General features: G+C 38.5%; 1 protein-coding gene across 5 annotated transcripts in view; it reads right to left on the bottom strand.

Annotated features, from left to right (window-relative positions):
* Positions 1-7,519, bottom strand: part of MRS2 (magnesium transporter MRS2) — a 76,938-nt gene extending 69,419 nt beyond the window's left edge. For all 5 annotated transcript variants that reach the window (XM_077143755.1, XM_077143757.1, XM_077143754.1 and 2 more), the window contains exons 1-3: positions 7,234-7,519; positions 5,320-5,393; positions 3,010-3,046 (exon numbers count right to left, since the gene is read on the bottom strand). In XM_077143755.1, the coding sequence (XP_076999870.1) occupies positions 3,010-3,046; positions 5,320-5,393; positions 7,234-7,414 (292 nt within the window). In that variant the 5' untranslated portion in view covers positions 7,415-7,519. The remainder of the gene's footprint in view (positions 1-3,009; positions 3,047-5,319; positions 5,394-7,233) is intronic.
* Positions 7,520-20,827: the final 13,308 nt, after the last annotated feature.

Here is a 20,827-nt window from a genome sequence, read left to right as displayed (position 1 = left end):
TCTTCAATAAATGGTGCCTAGAGAACTGGATATTCATATGCAAAAGAATGAAAGAGGACCCGTATCTCACACCCTATACAAAAGTTAACTCAAAATGAATCAAAGATCTAAACATTAGGTCTAAGACCATAAACAGTTAGAGGAAAATGTAGGGAGATATCTTACGAAACTTACAATTGGAGGCGGTTTTATGGACCTTAAACCTAAAGCAAGAGCACTGAAGAAAGAAAGAAATAAATGGGAGCTCCTCAAAATTAAACACTTTTGTGCATCAAAGAACTTCATCAAGAAAGCAGAAAGACAGCCTACACAATGGGAAACAATATTTGGAAACGACATATCAGATAAAGGTCTAGTATCCAGAATTTATAAAGAGATTGTTCAACTCAACAACAAAAAGACAGCCAACCCAATTACAAAATGGGAAAAAGACTTGAACAGACACCTCTCAGAAGAGCAAATACAAATGGTCAAAAGGCACATGAAGAGATGCTCAATATCCCTGGCCATTAGAGAAATGCAAATCAAAACCACAATGAGATATCATCTCACACCCACCAGAATGGCCATTATCAACAAAACAGAAAATGACAAGTGCTGGAGAGGATGCGGAGAAAGAGGCACACTTATCCACTGTTGGTGGGAACATCAAATGGTGCAACCACTGTGGAAGGGAGTTTGGTGTTTCCTCAAAAAACTGAATATAGAATTGCCATACGACCCAGCAATACCATTGCTAGGTATCTACTCAAAGGACTTAAGGGCAATGACACAAACGGACATTTGCACACCAATGTTTATAGCAGCCTTATTTACAATTGCAAAGAGATGGAAACAGCCAAAATGTCCATCAACAGACGAATGGCTAAACAAACTGTGGCGTATACCTACGATGGAATATTATGCAGCTTTAAGACAGAATAAACTTATGAAGCATGTAATAACATGGATGGACCTAGAGAACATTATGCTGAGTGAGTCTAGCCAAAAACTAAAGGACAAATACTGTATGGCCCCACTGATGTGAACCGACATTAGAGAATAAACTTGGAATATGTCATTGGTAACAGAGACCATCAGGAGCTAGAAACAGGGTAAGATAATGGGTAATTGGAGCTGAAGGGATACAGACTGTGCAACAGAACTAGATACAAAAACTCAAAAATGGACAGCACAATAATACCTAATTGCAATGTAATTATGTTAAAACACTGAATGAAGCTGCATCTGAGCTATAGTTTTTTTTTGTTTGATGTGTCTTTCGTTTTTTCTTTTTCCTTTGTTATATACATATTTTATTTTTTATTATTATTTTTATTTTTTTCTCTATATTAACATTCTATATCTTTTTCTGTTGTTTTGCTAGTTCTTTTCCTAAATCAATGCAAATGTACTAAGAAATGATGATCATACATCTATGTGATGATATTAAGAATTACTGATTGCATATGTAGAATGGAATGATTTCTAAATCTTGTGTTAATTTTTTTTTAATTAAAAAAAAAAAGATCAACCTTGAGGACATTACATTGCATGACATAAGCCAGACACAAAAGGACACATATTGTACTATCTCACTAATAGGAGCTAAATATAATGAGCAAGCACATGGTATAAACACCTAGCATATCAGCTACCAGGAGATAGAACTAAGGTAGAAATGGGAAGCTGTTCTTAATTTTTGCAGAATTTTTAATAAGGTAGATTGCAAGTATTTGGAAATGGATAGCGCATTACTGTTAGTGTAATTAGCAGTGCTGAATTTTGCATGTGATTGTGGATGAAAAAGGTTTAGGGTCGTTCATGTCACCAGAAGGAAAGTTGGAGGATGAAACATAGGACTTTTCACTATGTAAAACACAGTGATTCCTGCTGTGGACTGTGAAGGTAGTTAATAGTGCAAATACAAGAATGTTCTTCCATAAACCAGAACAAACGTATGTCACTATTACAAGGTGCTAATAATAGGATGACATATGGGGAAAAAATCCACCTAACACAACTATGAACTATAGTTTACAGTAATATTTTAATATTCTTCCATCAATTTTAACAAAGGTATCACGACGCTAAGGGTCAATAATAGGGGGAATAAGGGTCACAAGACTTTTCTTTTTCAAGCAATGAAAATGTTCTAAAATTGATTGTGATGATGAAAGCACAAGACTGTGATTATGCTGATGCACTGATTGTACGTGCTGGGGAGACTGAATGATATGTTAATAAACTGCTTAAAAAAAAAGTGGTCCATTAAATGGAAATCAAAAACATTCCCCATTGAACAAACGAAAAAGACAACTGTCCCAATGAGATGCAAATGAGGTTTCAAAGCCCAGGATAGCATTTCCAGCTACACCACAGATACAAATTCTCAAGGCCTGGATCTCAGACAACATGACATGAGAGAAGGGAATTCTCTTGCTACCATCTTTCAATGATTCAGAAGGGGCTCGAGGCCAAGACTTTAGTTCGAGATTTTGTAATGAATATGAATACAATTTTGTAATTAAAAAAAAAGTTAACTGTCCACAGCCCTATGCAGTGGAGTTCCATTTGCCTGCCATCCAGTGTGCTCTCTTTATTCATTGCCACCGCAGTGTCAGTGATATGATATGATTCCCCCTTAATCACAACACAGGAAGAGAATGAACATTAGTACCGCATGAAAGGGAGACTACTGGAAGAGAAACAAAAGGGAAAACAGCACAAGTCTTTGTGAGCTAGAGCCAGTTCTACATTATCCACTGCTCTCCAAAATATCCCCTGAAGCTTTGACAGACAAAAGTTCCTCCCGTCACCAAAAAAAAAAAATTTGGGAGAATAAGCACAGTCAGGGGTGGCCAGTTCCAATTAGGGCTGATGGACAAATGTTGAAGAAAGATCTGCTTTAATACACTCACTAGACAAAGAATACTCCATTCAAACATTCTTATTTCTTGATTCCTATCAGATTCACTCATTCACTTCTGAAAAAAAGTGATTCAGAAGAAAATAATTAAAGATACTCACCAAAAGAAGTAACATTTCCCGATTTGTCAAATTTTGTCTAAAGAGATAATTAAAAAAAAGAGTATTATTTCACTCCAACTTATTCAGAGGCAGATATAAACTATAAGTACCCTTCTTTAAGTTATCCAGCTATAAGACAAGAGGGAAAAAGGGGTGCACAGGTGGTTGAGTAGCAGAATGTTCACCTGCCTTGCAAAAGACCTGGGTTTGATTCCTGGTACATTCACCCAAACTAACACACAAAAAAAACCCCACCCTTTTTCTTTTACTAAGGACAAATCTGATCTTGGATTAACTTTCTATCTCAGCTCCCCTAGAGATGTGATAAAGGAGTATCAGCTGTATTATTAGGCAACATTCCCTATGGTAAAACTGATCACTGACTGGTAGCCTGGTATGGAGTATGGGTATTCTAAGTCAAGGTGGATCTCACTCCCACCTTTGCACTAAACTGTCACTGGAGTGCCAGAGAAGTCCCTGATTGCTGCAAGGAATTCTTTCCAAGCGAAAACACCCAAGGCTACCCTGCTGGCATGCTGTGGTTCCTGTCCTATCAGCTTCTGAGTAGACTCAGTCAAACCAAGTGTGGCCTGCCTAGATGAGGCTAAGAAGTCTCCCTGGTAGGTGTTGCAAAATCAAAGATTTGCAGAAAAGGGCTCTTCTGTTAGTTTGAAGAGAGAACATGAAGCACAAAATGCATGTATGTCCTCTAAAGTAGGGGGAACAGATTTCTGTAATGCTTGAAATCAGAATTCACTATTGGTGGTGTAAGTCCAATTTTTTTTCTAATTTTTTATTCTAGTACCATATATGTAACCTAAAATTTCCCCTTTTAACCACATTCAAATATATAATTCAGTATTATTAATTATGCTCACAATTTGTGCTACCATTACCACCATCCATTAACAAAACTCTTCCATCACCATAAATAGAAATTCTATAACAATTAAGCATTAACTCCCCATTCCCTACCCCGACCCTGGTAATGGGATTTTTTCCTGATTAAAAAAATAGAATCAATAAAAGCAATGATTTAGAAAAAAAATTTACTTTGTAATCAGCTCACTTTCTAAACTCTCTTATTTCTAATACCATCAATTGATTTTCTTCAATGTTCTTGGTAGGCAATTACTTCACCAGCAGTGAACCTCCCTTCAAAATTTAACATTCGATTTTGTATTCTTTAATTAAACTGCCCAACTCTTCCATAACAACATTATGTGACAGTGATAACCTTTACATATAATTCTGGGGGTGATCTTGTTCTGTAGTTTACAAAGAAAATGTCTTATGTTAATAAGCCTAAATGAGAACAATGATGTCAACAGCTAGCACATACTAATACATAATGAATGCTTATTATATGCCAGGAACTATTCTACATTTTACATGTATGAGCTAATTTAATCCTCAAAACAATTTTATAAGCTAAGAGCTATCAATCTCCAATTTTCAAATGAGCAAACCTAGGCATAAAGATATTAATATAATTGTCCAAGTACATTCAGTTTATGGTAAGAGGGAGGAAGAAGGATTTAGGAAGTGTGTCTCAGAGCATATACACTTCTTTTTCAAAAACAATCAAGCTTTTTTTTTTTTAAATTAAAAGCCTACCAAAAAGTTGCCAGAATATTACAACTAGTTCCCATCTATAAACTGAGGGTCACCCTTGGTTAACATTTTGCCTCACTGCCCTTTTTCCTCCTCTCTCTCTAAATATACACACATATGTATACATGTGGCACATATTATTCCTATCAATTTTCTCCTGAGCCATCTGAAATAAAGTTGCAGAGATCAGGACCCTTCAAAGCATGCACCCTTAAATACTACACTGCACTGCCTCCAAGATGCTTCTGCTTAATATCCTATACAGCACAGGTTCAAAGCTTTCTATTGCTAAAGCCTTCAAGGATCTCAAAGTAGAAACAAAATCTTGAGTGCTCAAGCAGGAAGCTCTGAACAGTGTGATTCGAATGACCTATCATTAAAAGAGTGCCACAGTCACTAGTCAAGTTTTAAGAACTTTACTTAGCATTTAACTGGTAGTCAAGTTACTGGCTACCCACAATGCAAAGACAACGAGATTTATAATGATTCACTAAAAAACAAAACTTACGGGCCACGGCGGCTCAGCAGGCAAGAATGCTTGCCTGCCATGCCAGAGGACCCAGGTTCGCTTCCTGGTGCCTGCCCATGTAAAAAAAAAAACAAAACTTACTATCTTGGCCAACAATCGAATCCAGTTAACTTAATAAGCATGGGAAGTGCCCTCTATACATGATCAAACGTACCATACATACTCACCACAGTAAACACTGGCGCCACACTGGCTAAAGTGGCTTGAGTGACATCAGAAGTTCTAAACCGGAGCATTTCACCTGAAGAATAAATGAAAATTCTCTATGGTTACACAATTGGTTTTTCACGCGTAGGTGAGATACAACTCTCGTAGTATGTGGAAACCTTCCGACTGTTTTATTATTTCTTTGAACCTTCTTGCTTTGGGAAAAAGATGAAACACTCTTTATCAACTAATTTTAATATCTGTAGGAATTTTGTTAGGTTTGGCAGGGAAGGATTTTAAAATTAATGGTGTGGATGAAAAATTTATTGATTCTAACCATTCTTTTCCTTTCTAATTATTATTGATACCTCAGAGTTGGATGAATAAATACACAACACAATGTTTTGAGCTTAAAGAAAATCTCCAGGCTTCTTTTCTATACAATTTAAGAAGGTTCTTCATGCAAATTATATTTTAAAAATAATGGTTCCAATTACCACCTGATCTTTCAACATTCTAATGATGGCACTGACCTATTAATTACAAAATTGATAAATTTTACTTATTTTCTATGTATATCAGATACAGTGTATAATGAGTACTTTTGATATACCCCACTCAACTGAAATGAAGACAAATCTACATTTGAAAATAAATCCATATAAAATGTGCAATCAGATCAAGGTGAAGTTCGCTAAGGTAAAATCAAGTAAATTTAATAACTGACAAAAGACACTTTTAAAAATACTAAATGTAAGGTGAATACAGAAGGGGTAAAAATATCACCAATTATTTTATGCTTCCAAAGAAATCATGCTGACTTCAGAGAATATGTAGATATATTCTCACTTCCGATCTTATTCCTTCCAACTATATATGTATTTAATAATTCATATGATTTGTTAAGGGTTGTTTTTTGCCTTCTACAAATATAAACTATAAGGGTCAGCTGAATAAAAGTAAAAGGCAGAGCTACAAATCATCATTTGCTAATAAGTCACAGGTCAGAAAAAGTTTTACTAGGAATCTGATTCTTAGTACTGGTCCGAAAGCCCTCCCAGTTAAGTGGGCAAAAACTGGGTTCTCAAGTATTTCATGGGTCAGAACAGGGGCTATAAATCAACTCAGAAAGAATTACCAATGTCAGGACGCAGAGTTGGGAAAGAGACAGTGGTGATGAGTTAGTTTGGAAGGTTTTTTAGACTGTAACCGCGAGCACGTATTTTAGGATATGCCTGTATTTTTGAAAAAGGCATACAGTTTTATTTCTCATCAATATCAGCACCAAAATCTTTGAATGTTAAATGCATCACTATACTTTTGAACAGCAACTCGGATTCCTTATCCCCTGCCCGCAACTCTGACCCCTCTGGTGGATCGCTACATAATATTTGAAAATAAAGTGAGATCTTTCTCAGGAGCAACTCTCACCAAGAAGTTCTCAGCCCCACTTCCACCTGCACCCCCACGTCCGTACCTGCCTAACTGGGCAATGGTGTAAATGTGTCTAGAGGCAGGTATAAGGAACGGGTAGGAAAAACTTGGCCTCTAAGGGCACAACTCTTGTTTGAAAGTCCTTCTCGGAGGAGCTTCTAAGGCGGGCGGTAACCCAGGGACCGCATGTACGCGGTCGCAACCCACCAAGCGCCTCCCAGGGTTCTTTCGAGTTCCAACTACCGACTTGGAAAGGAACCGGGAGAGCGCGGAGAGGTGGGAGGGTCGCGAGCGAGGAACGCGCTCACGCCACAAGCGGGAGGGCGCGGTTCAGCCCGAGGACCTGTGCACACGGGCAGAAGGTGACCCGGCGCCCGAGGGCGGCGAGGGCGGCGAGGACGCGGCGCTGGCGGCCACAGCAAGGCCGGCCCGTCGGGGCGGGGACCTAAGGGCCCTCCAAGGCCGGCGTGGCAGGCCTGCGGGACGGGGAGAGGCGGTACCTGCCACGCGGAACCGGCGGGGCCCGCACAGCTGCGGAACCGGGCTCCTCCCAAGCAGTTCGGCTGCGGCGGCAACGGGGTGAGCCCCGCGGGTGGAGGCCAAGGCCTGGGCGCACAAGCATCGTCGGGAAAGCCCAACCGGGCGGGGCAGCAGTCGGGTGAGGCTGCGCAGGCATTCCATGGCGCTGGAGCTAGGAGGACGCTGCAGCCGGATAGCAGCGGGTCAAGCCTGAACACAGCTCTAGAGCCGGCGCCCAAGCCGCGGCTGCTCTTACCGGGCATGCGCGGAGAGCACCGTGCGGTGTGTTTCTTCCCGCGCATGCTCGGAAGGAGCCTTGCGGGGTGTGCCGCGTTGGTCTCGTGGCCAATAGGAGTTCCGATCCTCTAAAGTGGGGCTGGGCGGGTCCTAAGGTGGGGCGCGTTTACAGGTAACTGTCGAACGACGGTTACATGGGAAGAAATAAGCATCGTGTATAATGCTCTGCGTTTTCATTCATGTTGAAATTTGCAATTTTGAAGCGAGGAAGTTAAAACCATCCCCAACTAATTTAATTTATATTTAAATTTAACGTAGCAAAAATAATTAACTGACATATGGAACGATGGGTTCCAAATGCTTCTTTATCAATTCTTGATTATCAATTCTTGATAACGAAGAGTTTGGAACATACACGCACAGGATTTATACTCCGTATTAATCAAATCTAAGAAAGCATCAATTTCACGATAGCCCTTACTCTGTAATGCAAAGAAAGGAAAAATCACTGGTAAACTATACGTTCTAATGACAGTAATTGTGCATTTCTAATTCCAACAATTGTAACGTGCATCCTACTTTTGGTGTTAAAAATACGAGAAAAGGTGGGCCTTAGAATTGATTAAATACGGTATAAACACATTTTTTAAATGTGAGTTGATTTGTCCCTGTAATAGTAACATTGCTAGGAGTTTCACAGGCTTCCATTCACTCACGAAGAGGACTTCAAACATTGCTTCAGAGGACTTGAAATCTGGAAGGAGCCTTGGTTACAGAGAACATGGCAGGTAGATTTTTCATTTTAATAAGGCTTTAGAGATGAAATAAATCTTTCAAAAACATTGAATATATGGTAACTCTTTTTCTAAACTTTGCTTCCAACACATGAAACAATTCTATCTTAGCTGTCCCTTTCAGAGCCTTAGAAAAACTCTGAGACAAGGCCAGACATATAGCTTGTCATTCATGACAGTCCATCGGGGGACTTAGAGCACAGAGGTAATGATCTAAAGTTAAATGGATCACTCTGGCAGTGTGGAAAGGAGACTATAGCTGGGCAGAGAGAGAGATGGTAAGGGTGGTTTGGATTGAGTGGAAGTTGAAGAGAAAAGAAGGGATGGCCTTGGAGCTATATTATGAAGATTGAGTTGATAAGATGATCTAAGAGGGAGAGGCATAAAAGTTGACTTCAGATTTTTTTAGCTTGAACAGCTGAGTCATGGTGGTGGACCTGAATAAGGGTAGACCTTAATCCAATTTGGCTGAAGTCCTTAGATAGGGAATTTTGGACAGGAACAGGTCTGGATGGAGAGCAGGTTATGACATGGCATTTGGTTTTGGACGTGTTAAAACTACTGGACAGATATTTAAGTATAGATGTCTAGTAAGCAGTTTGGAGTTCTGGGGGGTTATATAGAAGCTTTTAAAGCTGTAAGATTGAATAAGACCTATTAAGAAGTGAATTAGACAGCAAAGAGAAAAGATCCTAAGGTTGAATGCTTTAATAGTCAGGAAGAGGAGATGAATCCAGCAGGAAAGTACAAGAAGGAAGTAGGAGTAAAATCAGAAAAAAGTGGGCTCTTAGAAGCCAAAAGAGGAAATTGTCTCAAGAATGAGGAAGTGATCAATTATTTTAAATAGTTAGATCTACAGACAGATAAAATGAGAATTGCTTATTTTGGGTGTGGCACTGTGGAGCTTTCTGGTGATTTTGGTAAGAGCAGTTTTAGTAGGGTGGTGAAAAATGGGACTTTGATCACCATCTTCCTTTTCTCTGTAAGACAAGATAGAATTCCAGAAGATTTCTGCACCTATGTAACAACGTTAAAATTCCTTAGTCTCTCACCTTACTTACCTCTTTAGCTCCATAGCACATTGGTTACTGTTGGGAATTGCGTGTCCTCAGCAAAAGGTACATTCAGGATCTAATCTGTGGTCCTGTGGGTGTGAACCCATTTGTAAATGGGACCCTTGTAGATTAGTTAAAGTATGTCCAAACTGAATAAGGGTGGACCTTAATCCAATTTGGCTGAAGTCCTTAGAAGCAAAGGAAATTGGACAGACAGGAAGACACAGGGACTGCCAAATGCTGAAAGTCAACATTAACGGGACCTGGAAACAAGGCTTTTCCCTTGGTATTTTGGGTCTTCCAGAGAAGCAAATTATATTCTTCTGAGTCCTCATCTGTATTATATTCTTCTGAGTCCTCGTCTGTATTTCTTGGAAGCAAAAATGCATTCTGGTCATTCTTCATTCCTTTGACGAATGTGTTCCAGGAACTGTGCTAGGCCCTGGAAATAAAAACAGTGACATATTACCTACCCTCAGGGAGCTTTCATATCAGAGACACATTAAAAACATGATACAATAATTATTAAATTTCAGCTGTGAAGAATGAGAGAGCAGTGCAAGGTTCTATGAGGACTTTTAAGAGGTGAACCAAACCTGGAAGTTTAGGGGAACCGCTCTTAGGAAGTGATATTTTGGTTGAGAGCAGAAGGATACATATGCTTTAGCCAGATGAAATGGAGGGGTTAGGAAAATTTTCCAACAAGGGGGAAAACATTTGGAAGACTGATGTTGCTTGGTGCATTGAAAGAACTATCAGAAGTGACTGTGCCTGCAGCAGGTTGGATGAGGTGGTCGGTGATTCTAGATCAGTCCGGAGGGGTAGGCAGGGGCTGACCTTGTCAGCCGTGTAAGGAGTTTTTACTTCATTCTTTAAGAAATGGGGAATTATTGATGATTTTTAAACCAGGGGGGAATATTCATTTTTAAATGATCACTCTGGCTTCCCCTTGGGGAATGGATTATAGGAGGGAAGAGCAGAAGCAGGAAGAGCATTGGAAGCTGCAGAAAGCATCCCTAAAAGATTTGGTGGGGGGTGGGTGGGCATGGGACCAGGCCAGGTGCAATGACTATGGAGAGGATAGTCTGGAGAGATATTTGGGACATAAAATGGGTAGGACTTGGTAATTGACTAAAGCGAAAAGGTAAAGTTGAAACCCATGATTATGGCAGAAGAGAGAAGGTGAATTGCGGTGAATGTGCTGAGTTAGGGAACCCTGGAAGAAGAGATGGTTTAGAAGGAAGATCAGAGTTGCATTTTGGACATGTTGAGTTTGAGATTGCCAGGCAAATATCCAGCTGAATAAGCAACTGGAGACATTGGTCTTAGGTTGGAAGAGAGTCTAAGGCTAGACATATAAATGTGGGAGTTTTGGGCCAATAGATAAAAGGTGAAGCTATGGGAGTGCAGAAGATTTCCTAGGGAGAGTGTAAAAAGAGAAAAGGGTCCAGGCTGCAGTCTCTGAGGCACAAGCACCAACAGCACAGGATGTAGGAGAAGCCAGCCTTGGAAATTGAGGAAGATGGACCCGCTGTCTGTCCTTAGCATGTACTCATGGAAACAGCAGTAACTGCACATGGAATAATGGAGCCACCCTGCAGCCACACTGCTTCAGGCTGTGGGGGAGTAGTGATGGTGTGCATGTTGTAGTACAGGAGACTGGGAGTCACTGTAGCTTTAATTTTTCATCAAGCTCCATAGGAAACAACACATGGGTCTCCTTGATAAAAACAAATACATATCATCAAGGACGGTGGGTGGGGAGAGGTCTCTGTGACAGGCTCAGAGGTCTGACCTCAAGCACTTCTACTGCTTGCCTTGGGGCTACCTTATTGCCATCACCACCATTCCGAACTGGACTCAGAGAGGCTCTGCTCACTTAAAAAAAATTTTTCCTTAAACTTTTAATTTTGAAATAAATTTCAAACTTACAGAACAGTTGTAAAAATAATACAAAACTCACACAGAGAACTTCACATACCCCCTCCCAGGAACCCAAATCCACCAGTTAACATTTTGCCACATTTGCCATATTTTTCGATCTATCTATCTATCTATCTATCTATTTTCTAAACATTTGAGAGTAGGTATATGCATTATACTCTCTCCATGTATATTTCCTAAGAACGAAGATATTCACTTATGTAACCATTTTAAGTACACATATCAAGTTCAAGAACATTAGCATTGAGATAAAGCTTTCAGACTATATCCCATTTTTCTGTATGCCCAAATAATGTCCTTTTGGGCCTTTTTTCCTCCATTATTAGATCAACTTCAGTGTCATGTATGGCATTTAGCTGCTATTGTCTGTTTAGTCACTTTTTAAACTGTGGAAACATATACAACATAAACTTTCCCATCTCAGTCACTCCCAGACATCCCATTTAGTGGGATTAATCGCGTTCACAATGCTGGGCTGTGCTTACCGCCATCCATTATCAGGGCTCTCCCTTCACTCTTAACAGAAACTCCCTGCCCATCATGCATCACTCCCTGCTCCCCCTCCTCCTCGCCCTTGGTAACGGGTCCTCTACTTTCTCAGTCTACACATTTGCTTATTCTGCCTACTTCATATACGTGGAGTCATAGAATATCTATCCCTGTGTGTCTGGCTTCTTTCATTCAACATGATGTCTTCAAGTTTCATCCCTGTTGTCACATGTATCAGAACTTCATTCCTTTGTAAGGCTGAGTAATATTCCACTGTGTGTATGTACCACACTTTGTTTATCCATTTATCTGGTGATGGATGTTAGGGTTGCTTCCACCTTCTGGCTCTTGTGAATAATGCTGCTGTGAACATTGGTGTGCAAATATCTGTTTGAGTCCTTGTTTGCAATTCTTTTGGGTATATACTTAGGAGTGGGTCATTGTTGGATTATGTGGAAGTTCGATGTTTAAGTTTTTCAGGACCCACCAAACTGTTTTCCACAGCGACTGCATCATGTTACATTCCCACCGACAATATGTGAGAGTTCCTATTTCTCCACATTCCATATTTTTCATATTTTCAACAATAGCCATTCTAGTGGGTGTGAGGTGGTTCTGCTCTCTTTTCAGGTTTTGCCTTAAGCTCATCTAGAGCCCAATCCCCTACACCCCCAGCAAATCTGATTCAAAACTGGAACAATTAAATATGATTTTATCTCTGGGGGTCCAATTTGCAGAAAAGAAGTTTTGAAGGGAGGCCCAGGAATCTGCATTTTTTTTTTTTTTTTTTTTTTTTTTTTTTTTTTAAGACAGAGAGAAGGAAGGAAGGATAGAAGGAAGGAAGGAAGGAAGAAAGGGAAACATTTTTAAACATTTTCTTGTTTTATTGTATTCTGTTTCTCCGTTTTTGTTACATGGGCTGGGGCCGGGAATCGAACCGAGGTCCTCCGGCATAGCAGGCAAGCACTTTGCCCGCTGAGCCACCGCGGCCCGCCCAGGAATCTGCATTTTAAGAATCCCTTTAGGATTGAGCAAACCTTCTCGGCCAAAAGGGGGAAGAGTGAGATGAGACAAAATGTCAATGGCTGAGAGATTCCAAACAGAGTCGAGAGGTGATCCTGGAGGTTATTCTTACGCATTAAGTAGATATCACCTTGTTATTCAAGATGTAATGGAAAGGCTGGAGGGAACTGCCTGAAAATGTAGAGCTGTGTTCCAGTAGCCATGTTTCTTGAGGATGATTGTATAATGATACAGCTTTCACAGTGTGACTGTGTGACTGTGAAAACCTTGTGTCTGATGGTCCTTTTATCTACCTTGTCAACAGATGAGTAGAACATATAGAATAAAAATAAATAATAGGGGGAACAAATGTTAAACTAAATTTAGTTTGAAATGCTAGTGATTGCTCAATGAAAGGGAGGGGTAAGGGGTATGGTATGTATAAATTTTTTTTTTCTGTTTTCGTTTTATTTCATTTTCTGAATAGATGCAAGTGTTCCAAGAAATGATTATAAAGATGAATATGCAACTATGTGATGATATTGTGAATTTCTGACTATATATGTAGAACAGAATGATCAAAATAGGCATGTTTGCATTTGCTTTGTGTGTTTTTTGGTATTTAAAAAAATAAAATAAATTTAAAAAAACAATCCTTTTAAAAGTTTTGAAGCAGGTCTTTGTAACATATTTAGAGAACTGTCTAAGAAGTATGAAGGATAACTGATCTAGATAATCTCATTCATGAAATATGGTATATTTATTTGAAGTTAGTTGGGTTCCGCACAGAGATCCTGTCCCCATACCTGTGACAAGAATATCTTCTTCTACTCTTCAAGGATGTTTAGCGTAAAAAGCCAGAGCGAAGCTGAACTATTTTTTGCACTCTTGCTAGTGTAAGACAACTTTCCTGGTTCCTGGTTCCTGTCTGAGCACCCTCTTTCACCTTGGATAACGGGCACAGGGAGTATCTAAAGATGATACTTTGCCTTTTTTTCAGCGTTGGTTGGCCTCAGTAGACAAACGATTTCAGAAGACAATAAATCTAACATTCATATGAGACATATTTGAAGCCAGAGGTCATGGTCTACTCTAGGGAGGCTTACCTTTAAAAAGACTACTGATAATCAGAAATTGAAAAATACTGTAAGACAATTGCACAGAATCTACTTCAGTGCCCATGTGTCTGAGTTTTTATGGTATTACCCTCCTTTTCTGTTTCCCAAACTATCCAAATTCCAATTGTCATGACTATCCTTAGTAAAAAATTCCTAGAGGTTAACTCTGAGTTACCTTGGATAACAGAGAGCAGGAGTTCCTTTCTTAATCTCTTTCAAAAATTCCTTTCTTCATGGATTGATAGGTAGAGAGATATGGTAAATTTGGCAAAATGTTAAAATTGGTGGATATGGGTATGGGGGTTGGTGGGTATGTTAGAGTTTTCATCATGGGCTTTGTATTGTTTTTATAACTGTCCTATAAGTTTGACATCATTTCAAAGTAAAAGGTTAAAGAAAAAAAAATCAGTTAAAAAAAAACAAGCCTCTCCTTCACCACGTTGTTGTAAACGAGATAATCCAAGGGCTTGGCACACAAGCCTTTTTTTGAGCAGGTGCTCAAAAGTTTAGATGATGGTCGTGGAAACTGAATTTATTAACACTCTTTGCTATAACAAATAAATTCTAAAATATTAAAAAAATATTTTTAAATATTTTAAAAAATCCTTTGTTAATCTCTTTTAAAAATTCAATATTTATCTAAGTATTATTACGGAAATTTGGGGGACCTTTGAAAATAGTAGGCTCTGGGAGCTCTGGTATGATGTCTTAGGAGAGCAAGAATGTATTTACATATTTATTTCTTCATTCTTTCATGAAACATTTATTGAGCTTTTAAGAAGCACTGCAAGTTGCAACTTGCGGGATAAATCCATACAATGTTGTATTATGGTTTTACTTTTCCGCACTTACTGTTCTCAACTGCCAAGTTTCCTTAGAGGGCTAGTTTTCAACTTTTTGTTAAACCATAAAGGACTCCTTGTATTTTGTTCTTCCCAAAGGATCTAGAAATTCCTACAATGTTACATCATATCAAATAAACCTTGTGTGTAATACACTGAATTTTCTGTTTCGGTGAGCCTATGAAATTTTATTGTAGATAAATGTTCAATGACTGTGAGATTATTTTAGAAATGTTAAAAACAGTATTCCCTCTGTTAGAGCCTAAGTACTCAGGGATTGCATGCTTTGGATCCCAGTCCTAAAAGAATCACTTTTTCTTGGTTGCTGCAGTCATTCTTTTCTCTCTTCTTTCCTGCTCACAATGCACCTTTCTCTAGCAGGCTTCCTTTTTTTCTTTTTCTTTTTTTTTTTGGCATGGGCAGGCACCAGGAATCGAACCCAGGTTTCCTGCATGGCAGGCAAGAACTCTGCCTGCTGAGCCCCGTGGCCTGCCCTGGCAGGCTTTCTTTTATAAGGAAAACATTCAGACCCACCTGAAGTTAATTCAAACACCTTCAGTCTAGTATTTCTTCAAGGGACAAGAATATCCGAATTCCTATCTCATGGTGGCTGTCCAGCAAAACACCCAACTATATGTTCTATTTTGAAAAACAGAGGCCAAACATTGTAAATATGTCAAAGTGTAAACCAAAAATTGTAACTCAAAAGAGTGCAATCAAATATAGGAGACTGAATTCATAAGTATCATACTTTCTGATTTCCTGATCTTTATGGCTATAAATTTGGTCAAAATGTATTTGGTTTTGTATGTAAAAGATCATAAAATATTCTTATATTCGAGTTACTCATCTTCAGCTCAGCTGACGTTTCAGACCAGATAATTCTTTGGTGGGGGATGGCCTGTGCATTTAGGATGTTTATCTGCATTCCTGGCCTCTATCCTCTAGATGCCAGCAGAGATCTGCCTACCCAGTTTTGACACTCAGTGTTTCCAGGCGTTGCCCACGTTTCCTCTGGGAAGGTGTGTATGCAGAATCTCTCCTGGTTGAAAATCACTGTGCTGTATAATAATGAGAGTCCACAAACCTCAAGACCACTTTTTCCCTTTAGAAAGTACAACCCCTTTAACTGTTGATAAACATTTTCCTCTCATATAGTAGACATTAAAAAGTACAAATCGAATATTAGATTCTCACACTGAGTTACAGTCTTCTTTTTCTTTATGTTTTTATGACTAAAAAATAAGTTTTCATGATTTCTTTGGAGAGTATTCATTTCTGTTATCCCAAACTGACCCACTTTAAACATCTTCCTGTTTAAAAATTCCATCTATAGTGGTAGGTGTGATTCTCCGGGGTCTGAGTCATTGATTTACCTGGGTTTGAAGCTTGTACCATATTTGAAGACTTTTCAAGGAATTTGGCCACAAAAGGGAGCACTATTTCTGTGCTTGCTTGCTTATTGATTCATTGATTATTTTAATCCATACTTGTTAGGAAGTCTTAAAAGAATTAGGTAATTCCTAATCTAGAAATCAGAAATACAGGTAAATTATACCTATATAATTCATCTAACCTCACCTATATTCTTTTACTTTTCTTTTGGGGGGGGGATGCATGGTATGGGAATTGAACCCGGGTCTCCTGCCCGGAAGGTGGGCATTCTACCACTGAACCACCTGTGCATCCCCTCACTGATATTCTCTTTTTTTTTTTGCATGGGCAGGCACCGGGAATTGAAACTGGGTCTCCAGCATGGCAGGCGAGAATTCTGCCACCGAGCCACCATTGCACCACCCACCTATATTCTTTTAAACTAAGATCATGCCCACCTGCCACTGCATTTCCTTTCCCAATTTTAGTTTTTGAAATCAGTTTCTTTAAGATAGTGCCTTTAGATTAAAGATGGTTGCCCCTGCCCCCACACAGCTGCTTTAAAGGATTTCTCAGAATGAAAGTGTTAAAACTGACATCTTCTTTAAAGAAAACATGTGATATATGGTGACACTGATATTAACTTCAGACTCTACCTTTATATAGTATCTACAGGTATATTGAGAAGGTATTGAGTATAAGGCAGCTTTTTTTTTTTTTAGTTTTTTAAAGATTTAACTTCTGTCAAAATGTTTGAGATTTTGGCCTGTAAAGAGAATAGACCTTACCAAGTATACAACTATAAGCTTCACTATAATATCCTTGAATTGGCTCTAGATAGTAACAAACAATTATATAGTAATTCAATGAAAAATTCCTTTCAAGTAATTTATATTGGGAAGATAGAGTTAAAGCAGAGTAAAACCTTGTATAACATGGTATGCCATTTATTGAAGTTCACCATTATACTCAGCTTGTTACAGGGCACACCACTGTGGTAGGTTCAATTATGTACCCTGGGGGAAAAAAAACCAAATGTGTTCTTAAACTTATTCCCATACCTGTGGGTGTGAATCCATTGCAAATAGGACCTTTTGAAGATGTTAAAGTGTGGGCAACTAACGAAGGATGGGTCTTAATTCTATTATTGGAGACCTTATAGAGAAAAAGCCACGGGAAGGAGCTAGAGGCTGGAAGTTGGAAGTCAGTGGGAATGGGGAAGAGAAAGGAGAGGACATTACTATGTGATAGGGAAGCCAAGGCACCCAAGGATTCTGAACCCAGGAGGAGCCAAGGCCTCTAGCCTCTGAAATCAGGAGCCAATAAATTCCTGTTGTTTAAGCCAACTGATTGTGCGGTATTTGTCATAGCAGCCTGGAAACTAAGACACAATGTAAAGCCTTGTTCTGATGTCTCATCTATGATGATGTGAGAAGAAGTTTAATATATCACTCTTCTGGGAAGGTCAGAAATTATTATAGACCTTCCCCAGTTTCTCACACATGAAAGTGTAGTTTTCAAACTGATAAAGATGCATCCATACATTTTAATATAGCCTTAATGCCTAAGAAAAGGTCTCTTAGTTTCAAAATTTCAATTCAATGTGGCAGGACTTAAGATAATGGGAAAATGCAGAGAATATGTTCCACATTTAGTTGACAAATAGTTAGCTAAATCCCTATTTTTGCTTCAACTCTTCTTATTGGGAATGTTTCCAAACTATTTTATTATTCTTTTCTGCCATAGAAAATATTGGATCTTTGGAAATATGGACTACAATTCTAAACACAATTTTATTACCAAATTATATTCCAGAACTAGGTCTCACACCTGGTAAAGTTATTATTTTTTTTTCTGTTCTAGTTATTTATTGCCATGATAAAAACTACCCCCAAACTTGATATAAAACAATAGCCATTTTACTATGCTCCTGGTTTATGTGGGCTGAGAATTTGGACAGGGAACAGTGAAGATGACTTATTTCTGCTCCATAATATCTGGACCTCAACTGTAAGATTCACGTGTCTGGGGCAACGCAGACAGCTGTGGGCTGGGAGAGCCTGGGATTGAGGATTCAATTTCAAGGTAGCTTCTTTTTTTTTCTGGAGAGCAAAGTTCTCAAATTCTAAATATTGAACACTAGCTTAAATACCATTTGATCAGCTGTCAAAACTGTGAGTGTTCTCAAAATATCAAGTAGAAAGGTACTGTGAATATCCACATTGCTATAGTAATGACCTATGTTACTAAACATTTTCTTGATTTCAGGAAAATACGAAGATGCAAATGTCTGGTAAAGTGATTTTTGATTTCCCATAATAACTTACCATCAAAGTATGCTGGTGAGAATAAAGGGTGATGGCTGGATCCTGAGAAGACAGCCAGCAGCTTTGCTTTCTCCTCTACGGGGAAACTCCATGATTCCAGAGATGGAGAAATAGCAATGGCAGCTAGGATATCAGTCTGTCAGGGAACATCGTGCAGTTGGGGACTCCAGCTGTGAATGTAAAAGCTGTAGGAGAGATTTATGAGTTCTGACCCTATGGTCTGGGGTAATGCTACTTTTTCCAATGTAAGGGAGTTTTGATTACAAGACACATCATTATTTTATGTACCCCTAACACAGGAAAACATTTCCAAATCAATGATGACATAGTGCTCTAGCAGATAGAATTTTTTTTAAGATAAGAAATTCAGTAAAACATCAATTATATTTCTATATACTAGCAATGAACAATCTGAAAATGAAATTGAGAATTCCATTTACAATAGCATCAAAAAGAATGCAATACTTGGGGATAAGATTAACAAAAGAAGTGTAAGACTTGTACATTGAAAACTACAAAACATAACTGAAAGAAATTAATGATGACCTAATTAAATGGAAAGATATGTGTTCACATGCTAGAAGAGTTATATTGTTAGGATACCAGTAGGCCCCAAATTATTCTGTAGATTCAAAGTCCCAGCTGGCTTATTTGGAGAAATGGATAAGGGATCTTTCAATTCATACAGAAATTCTAGGGAACCATGGTTGCAACAACAAAAACTCGTGGATAAAGTTGGAGGACTCACCATTCCAGATTTCAAACTTTACTACAAAGCCACAGCAGTCAAGAGAGTGTGGAATAGAATTGAGTGGCCAGAAAAAAATCCTCATATTTACAGTCAGGTAATTTTAACAAGGGTATCAAGACAATAAGACAATTTGATGGAATAAAGAGTAGTATTTTCAACAAATGGTGCTAGAACAATTGATTATGTACCGGCAAAAGAACGAAGTTGAACTGTCACACCATATAGAAAAAGTAACTCAAAATGAATTACAGAACTAAATGTAAGACTTTTCTTTTCCTTTTTGAAGCAAGGAGAAGTCCTAGTCAAATCATCAGAAGAGGCAAATTCAGAGACAAAAGATTAGTGGTTGCTAGGGGTTAATGCATAAGGGGTTCTTTTTGGGGTGATATTCTGGAGTTAAACAGTGGTAATAGCTGGGCAACTCTGAAGATACTGAAAAATAATGAATTTTATACTTTAAAATGGTAAATTTTAAAAAATATTATATATTCACATACTATGTAACCATACAAAGTGAACAATCAATGGTTCACAGTATCATAGCTATACATTCATCATCACAATTGACTTTTATTGGAAAAATAACATCTACAAAAAACAATAAATTTCAAAGCAAACCTCAACAATTACTTGTAGAACAGATTTCAGAGTTTAGTATGGGTTACAATTCCAAAATTTTAGGTTTTTACTGCTAGCTGCTCCAAGATACTGGAGACTAAAAGAAATATCAGTATAATGATTCAGCAATCATACTCATTTTTTAAACCTGACCTTTTCTGTATAACTCCAATATCTCCTTTGATCTTTCTCCTACTTTTTAGGGTTACTTGGGTTATGCCTATTCTAATTTTTTCATGTTGGAAGGAGCTGTCGATCATAAGGGATGGGGGATGGAACTAGTTGATGTTCTGGAGAAGCTGGCCCCTCTGCATTTCAGGACTTATCTGGTTCAGGGACCCATCTGGAGGTTGTAGGTTTCTGGAAAGTTACCATAGTACATGAAACCTTTGTAGAATCTCATAAAGCTTTAGGTGTTCTTTAGGGTTGCTAGGAATGGTGGGGGGTTGGCAAACTATGATAGGTAGCAATGTCTAGCTGAAGCTTGCATAAAAGCAGCCTCCAGAGTAGTCTCTTAACTATTTGAACTCTCTCAGCCACTGATACTTTATTTGTTACACTTCTTTTTCCCCTTTTGGTTAAAAGGGTGAATTTTATATGTGAATTATATCTCAACAAAACTGTTGCTTAATAAAATGAGGTATTATAAAATACATTTTAGAAAGATTCTTATCAAAACTTTTAATTAAAATTGTAGCACTTGAATAGGTACAAAACAGCTACTAAAAAAATATCTTTTGCCCTTTACCAGTGAAGAGCAGTACAATGGACCTCAGTGATACTCTGCAAAAACGACTAGGGCTGGTGTGGGACCCTTACCAGGTAAGGTGAACAGTTCAAGCCAGGGAACGGTGAAAATGATGAAGCAAAAAACGTCAAAAGTTCGACCAAAGAGCCCTGCTCAAAATAATCAGGCTCTATATTCAGCTATGCCTATTAGACAATGTTAAAATTTTCAAATTGTTTACTTCAGTGATTGAGTGAAAATGAAGCATTTCTTCTCCAAAGACTCAAGCAGTTTACT

The sequence above is a fragment of the Tamandua tetradactyla genome, chromosome 25 (genome assembly GCF_023851605.1).
Source record: "Tamandua tetradactyla isolate mTamTet1 chromosome 25, mTamTet1.pri, whole genome shotgun sequence".
NCBI lineage: Eukaryota > Metazoa > Chordata > Mammalia > Pilosa > Myrmecophagidae > Tamandua > Tamandua tetradactyla.
This window is presented reverse-complemented; position numbering and strand designations above follow the sequence as displayed.